The 6,987-nt window shown below is 36.3% G+C and overlaps 1 protein-coding gene across 1 annotated transcript in view; it reads left to right on the forward strand.

The window, feature by feature from the left end:
- The first annotated feature begins 101 nt into the window (after window positions 1–101).
- Window positions 102–6,987, forward strand: part of LOC107592921 (adenylyl cyclase-associated protein 2-like) — a 20,652-nt gene continuing 13,766 nt past the window's right edge. The window contains exons 1-3 of the mRNA XM_016282502.1: window positions 102–250; window positions 4,326–4,456; window positions 5,327–5,427. Of these exons, the coding sequence (XP_016137988.1) occupies window positions 4,336–4,456; window positions 5,327–5,427 (222 nt within the window). The 5' untranslated portion in view covers window positions 102–250; window positions 4,326–4,335. The remainder of the gene's footprint in view (window positions 251–4,325; window positions 4,457–5,326; window positions 5,428–6,987) is intronic.

Genomic DNA, 6,987 nt, shown 5'->3' on the forward strand with positions numbered 1-6,987 from the left:
GTGGCACTATCAAGATTCAAGATGCGCTTAGAAACCTTCTCAGTCTATCTATCTTACTGCTCTAGCTAGGCATCTCGATGTAACCTTTCTCTGATACATCCTTCCCAAATACGGAAGTCCCGGAAGCGGCTGCCCGTGGCTCAGCTGAGTGACAGCAGGGAGAGCGCCGGGGACGCAGGACCAGACCTCCATAGCCGAACCACATCTCGCCAAGAAAACGTGAGAGTAAACCCTGGATTCCTTGTCAGAGGTAATATTTCGGTAAAAATGAGTCTGTGTCATGTTATTATTCCAGGTCGTTAGCGGGACGCTCTGAGCGGGTGGGAGGTTCTCATGGAAACGTGCGCGTTTTTGTGTTTGGAGACACGCGCACTCGCTGTGCTGGCAGGATTTTGGCATGAACTAGCACAATTTTAGGTTGCAGTGGTGTGTCGGTGTCAGAGGGCAGGGTGCCTTATCTTTTCACTAATTGCAGGATCTGTCAGTTGTCATATCAGCGCGCACAGGCGTCTGCTGCTGCCTGTGGGATAGAGATGACAGACAGGCTAGTTACTTTAGCTCTGTTAGACACGCGCTACATTTGAAGTGATGCTACTGTCTAATAGCCTAGTAGTTCAATTCTTGTCATAAATCAATAGGGTGACATACTCCCCTTGTAGGCTTGTATATTGGCTAGATGGTACAAGATTCAATATTCCTTTATAAAGTGTTTTCATAATTTTGAATAGTATTTTTATAGTATTTATACATAATATGCCCCATCACCATTTATTCAAGCACACTAAATGAATTACCCACATGGCTTGTATATTTGCTAGATTTCAAAATTGAGTGCGTTTTTGCAATTGTATTATTTAAAAAAATATATTACCTATTAAAAATGTAAAAAATATAATACAAAAAAAAAGTAAAAAAAAAAAAAATTTAAACACTACTGCCAATGCTTCTAATTCTAGTGCTATATGAAATATGTATAGAAGTTATTTTAAATATAAATAGTAGATGAATTGTGGTCAAGTTTTATGTTAATCAGAATCTGAACCAGAATCAGATTTACTGCCAAATGCTTACATAAACACACAAGGAATTTGGAGAAATACACAGAATTTTTTTAATTTAAATATGTTTGTATGGACACAATAGATAAGATATGCATGTACAAAATCTATACAGATACAATTATGCAAGAGAATGTAAATAACAAAGGTGATACTGATTAAAAATGAAAATTCAGTAGTTTTCACCAGGGTGTCACATCTCCCACCTATTTGGGAGATAGTCATTACTTTGTGTCCCCGCTCTTTACAAAACATTCCTACACCCCTGGTAAGAAAATTATGTAAATGATGTAGATGCACAAACTATATTTCTTCCACTTCAAAATATCCACCAGACAGCCCATGAAAATATTTGTAGCATCTATATTAGTGTCCCTATAACGTCTAGAGAAGTTGAGCTAAAGATGTCCATATATATATATATATATATATATATATATATATATATATATATATATATATATATATATATTAATTCAATATGCAATCAGTGTTTTCTTGAAAGGACGTTACATTGGCATTCAGGGCATATGCTTTGAAATGTTTATTAGCACATGGGCTCAGACCCTCAGTCACCTTCTCTCCCCTGTATCCGGGTGAAGCATTGCTCTGCATTTAGAGTCTGAGAATAGACATTCAGAAATAGAAAAGAGTGCCTAGTAACTGCATCACTCCTGAAATATTAGTTCAGCAGCATTTATCATGCTTTATTGCAGACTAACCACACAGGCCTACTAGATATTTTGAGTCATTTTTTGGCCTGTAATGTTGAGCACTGTGCTCAAGTCATGTAGCCACTGGTTAGATGATCTCTACTTAAAGGAACACTCCACTACTTTTGAAAATAGGCTCATTTTCCAACTCCCCTAGAGTTAAACAGTTGAGTTTTACCGTTTTCAAATCCATTCAGCCGATCGGTAGCACTTTTAACTCAGCTTAGCAGAGATCATTGAATCTGATTTGACTGTTAGCATCTCGCTCAAAAATGACCAAAGAGTTTCTATATTTTTCCTGTTTAAGACTGGACTCTTCTGTAGTTACATCGTGTACTAAGACCGACGGAAAATTAAAAGTTGCGATTTTCTAGGCCGATATGGCTAGGAACTATACTCTCATTCCGGTGTAATAATCAAGGAACTTTGCTGCCGTACCATGGGTGCAGCAGGTGCAATGATATTACGCAGCGCCTGAAAATAGTCCCAGTTAGGTAACTTCCAATCATTGCACCTGCTGCACCCATGGTACGGCAGCAAAGTTCCTTGATTATTACACCGGAATGAGAGTATAGTTCCTAGCCATATCGGCCTAGAAAATCGCAACTTTTAATTTTCCGTCGGTCTTAGTACACGATGTAACTACAGAAGAGTCCAGTTTTAAACAGGAAAAATATAGAAACTCTTTGGTCATTTTTTGAGCGAGATGCTAACGGTCTAATCAGATTCAATGATCTGTGCTAAGCTAAGCTAAAAGTGCTACCTCCAGACCCAGAGATCGGCTGAATGGATTCGAAAACGGTAAAACTCAACAGTTTAACTCTAGGGGAGTTGGAAAATGAGCCTATTTTCAAAAGTAGTGGAGTGTTCCTTTAAGCTGGAGGTTTGGTGCACTGTGTTTTAGAAACAAATCTGTCTGTGTCACAAGCTCAGAGCTTATTCTTCCTCTCTGAAAAGCCCAACTGAGGCCCAGGTCAGGCATTTGGCAGGGCCTAGAGAATTCTCTAGAGAGATAACAAGATGACGTGAGCGTTTCCACACTGGGTCACTATTAATTACTGCTGACGTGTGTCAGAGAGAGAGTTGCTCTTTTAGTAGCTACATGTTAAATGCAGCAAATACAGCTCTTTTGTTGTCTGTTCTATCTTTAATGTGCAGGTGAATGAATCAGTGTGGTGTGCTGTTAGCTCCTCGCTGCTATTGTATGATGTTGGATTGTGTGAAGGTGGTCAGGTTATAAGTTGCTAATATTGTTTGCGGGATTGTGCTTCTTTGTATATTTGATCTCTATAAACATTATACCAGTCTTTTCTTTTTCGTTTTGTAACAGACATGATTTTTCAATTGAATCAGAATAACTGACCAAATATATGTATATAAAGGGAATCTACAATACAGCTACAAACACAGTTTTGAAAAAGTCAGAGTTAATAGGTAACAGTGATCACAATGTGATTATTATTTTTCAGTGATATGAACCAGATTGGATGATCAAATTCCACTTCTTTCCTCTAATAAGAATGATGATGATTATGATAAGCTGTTTGTTAGACTTCAAATACCAGCATGAGAAAACGGTTTGAAATTGTGTAATATTTCAAACTTTTTTTACTTAAAGTGTGTGTGTATATGTACACACACACACACACACACACACACACACACAATATGTATATGTTTGTGTGTGTGTGTAAATATATATATATATATATATATATATATGGTCTAATGACTGATTTGATGTATTTTTTATTAATAACTAAAAAACATATTAATGACTAAAACATTTCAGATATAGAACATAATTTGTAATTGCTGATCAGGTGCTCAGATGGAGGCTGAAACATGTCAAGATAGCAGCGATATTTATGGTTTGTTCTTTTATTGGTTGAGTTCTTTTTGAAAGGTTTTAATATGGGGATGAACATGTTATGTAGTTAAATAGTTTGATAAACTGCTGATTTTGGATTGTTGACAGCAGCGTTTGTGGCCTCCTCTTGATGCTGTCATACCTGAATTGACTGTTACATTCCTGTTAGCAGATGAGTATTGAGGTGTGGTCATATGGACGGCTGCCAGTGAACACTCCACGCCTTCATATACTCAGTGTGTGTCTGCTAGATTTGCAGAAAGCCCATTCGAGCTAATACTTCATCATTTATAATAATATATTAATATCATTGTAATAATAATATTTTCTATATTTTTTGAAAATGGATGTTATTGATAGGTGTGGCTGGTTTAAGTAATGTTTATTATTATATTAATCATTAAGTAAACAAAAAGTGTTAACAGTTTTTACCTTAATCCCATTCTTGCAACATTTTCGCATACAATGGATTAGATCTCCTCCAAGAAAGTCAATAAAACGTTTCTCATAATTATTGTTGTCATGTTTCTGGGATATGTGCAGTTGTTTGACCGTTCCAGGGAGCAGAAAGTGTTTAATTTGGACTGACTGGTACTCAGGTCATGAAGTCCCTACAAATCAAACAGCTGTCATAGGCCATAATGGCCATTTAGCACAGACCAAGAGTTTGCTCTGTTTCTCCAGGACCGTTGTCATGGAAACACTGGTTGAGCGTCTGGAGCAGGCAGTGATTCGTCTGGAGGCGGTGGCGATCAAACTGCAGAACTGTCCTGAGGGTTTGGTCAACGGGGACATCAACAGCATGATCAACGGAGGTACCATAAGTACAACAGTGCTTTGGATGAAAGATCTTGACAGCAGTTGAATTATTCAATATATTAATAGTTTTTATTTATAAAGCATATGATGTAAAAATGCTGTTGAGGTCTGTCCACAGGGCATTGTCTGTACAGATTATCGTAAGGAGAAGACCTCTGACTTTTAGGGTTTTTTTCTTCATGGGAAAAATATTCTCATAGGGACAGAGTGGCATTGGTCTTGGCACGCTGCACATAGACACAGTCTGAAATATATAATGGATACGGATGTCAGTGAATGGGATTTCGGAATTCTCTCTTCTGCTTTCTCCAGTTCTTCTGCTGTTCCTTCAGTGTTTTCAGTCTTTTTTAAAAAATTTTTTTTTAGTTTGACCAATTCTTTTTGTTTTCTACTTCTGTTATCCATAGTGGCATAATTACTACTATTAACAATAATATTAATACTACAATTAATCATAATAATACTACTAATCATTTTAATATTAATTCTTCTTTTCAGCAGAAATTTGTTGTTGTAGTTATTTTTATACTGTTTTATTTTAGTCATTGTTTTGTGTCAAATCGCTGAAATACAACTAAATAACAAAAAATAGGCAGGAGTCTAAAATTGCTTGTCTTGTATCTGCTTGTCTTAAAAAAGAATATTGGTTGATCTTTATATTTCATTGTCTTGTCAAAGATCTCATTAGTTCCAAATCGACATTCTCTTGCAATATTAACATTTCTTTCCTTTTCCAACCCTGACGTCCCCAATAATGAATGGGATTTTAAAGCATCCTCTGTTGGATGTGTTGTTTGTTCTGTTAGACTCTGTTTATTCAGTTGAATTAATTTCTGTTGTCTCTTTGCTGTCTCTTTGATGTTAAGGTGAATCCGAAAGCATGGAGGCGTTCGACCATTTGCTGAGTGGTTCAGTGTCTGAATATTTGAGGACCAGCACAGCTATTGGTGGAGATGTGGCAAAGCATGTAAGTGTGAGCGGCTGTGAATACCAATGTCAATGCAGATTTTACAGAGAGACAGGAATACTGACAGAAGATGAGCAGAGGTAGATAATATAAGAGTGAAGTCATTCTCCTAAGAGCTCTTAGTTTATAGTACCAAAATGACTGCACACACTCACAGACGTCCAAACGTCAGCCCTAAAAAGTTGCTAAAAAGGAGCTCACAGCTCTTGCTGTCCAGCTTCACATAACTCTGCTATATTTGACAATTGACTTTGTGCTGTTCTGTTTCCCTGCAGACTTTTTAAATCCATTTGCATCATAACAAATGGAAAATGTTTTATTATAATCTGAAAGCAAATGTTTGAAAAATGGAAAAAGTGAAGGTAGAACAGCTTTTGTTTGTCTAAAGCTTATTTACAGAGACAACTCAGCTTGTTTAACTGCTAAAATAAACTGCTGCTTATTTTCGCTGCAGCAATGAAGTGCTGTATTAGTGTCTTGTTGGACTGGAAAATTACTGTTTTGCAGTGTTATTTTATTAAAAAAAGGTTATATTAACTTCTGGATTGTTATGAACTTATATAAAATATTTTTAAAAAGTCTAAGAGTAATAAAAAAAAAAACACTTCTGATAGTGTTGTTTCGAAATACACTATTGTTTAAAAGTTTAGGTTGGTAAGATTCATATGCTGACCAAGGGTGTTGACCAAAAATACAGTAAAAAAAAGTAATATTGTGAAATATTGATACAATTTAAAGTAACCATTTTCTATTGTAATATATTTATTCCTGTGTTTCATTCTAATAAGCTGATTTGGAGCTCAATAAATATGTCGTCTTGTTGTCAATGTTGAAAAAAAAATTTCTTGCTTAATATTTATGTGGAAACCATGATTTTTTCAGAATACTATGTTGAACAGAAAATTCAAAAGAACAGCATTTATCTATAATCTTTTGTTATATTATAAATGTCTTTACTGTCACTTTTGATCAATTTAATGCATCCTTGCTTTTTTTAAAGGGGTCATATGATGTTGCTAAAAAGAACATTATTTTGTGTATTTGGTGTAATGAAATGTGTTTATGCGGTTTAAGGTTAAAAAACCACATTATTTTCCACATAATGTACATTATTGTTGCTCCTCTATGCCCCGCCTTTCTGAAACGCATAGATTTTTACAAAGCTCATCGGTCTGAAAAGCGAGATGTGTTCTGATTGGCCAGCTATTCAGCGCGTTGTGATTGGCTGAATACCTCAAGCGTGTGATGGAAATGTTACGCCCCTACCATACTGTGATGCCGTGTCCCGGCCGGAGCGACGAGACAAAAAAAAAAAAAAGTGGCAAAATCTTTAAATATAAAAAACGTACTTACAGGCTGTGAGGCAGAAGCGCAAGACTGTCCTTGCAAAGTTGGAACTGCCCCACTTTATAGAAACAGCCTTTGTGCACAGACGCATTGTAGGCTACTCTGCAGGTTCAGGAAACAGTCCTCCATAAAATGTGCTGCACACATCTGAATATTTGGGTTGAACTGTTCTGGAACAGTGTTGTAAATACAACTTAACCACTGATTTCTAGT

The sequence above is a fragment of the Sinocyclocheilus grahami genome, unplaced genomic scaffold, assembly GCF_001515645.1.
Source record: "Sinocyclocheilus grahami isolate Dianchi unplaced genomic scaffold, SAMN03320097.WGS_v1.1 scaffold161.1, whole genome shotgun sequence".
Lineage (NCBI taxonomy): Eukaryota > Metazoa > Chordata > Actinopteri > Cypriniformes > Cyprinidae > Sinocyclocheilus > Sinocyclocheilus grahami.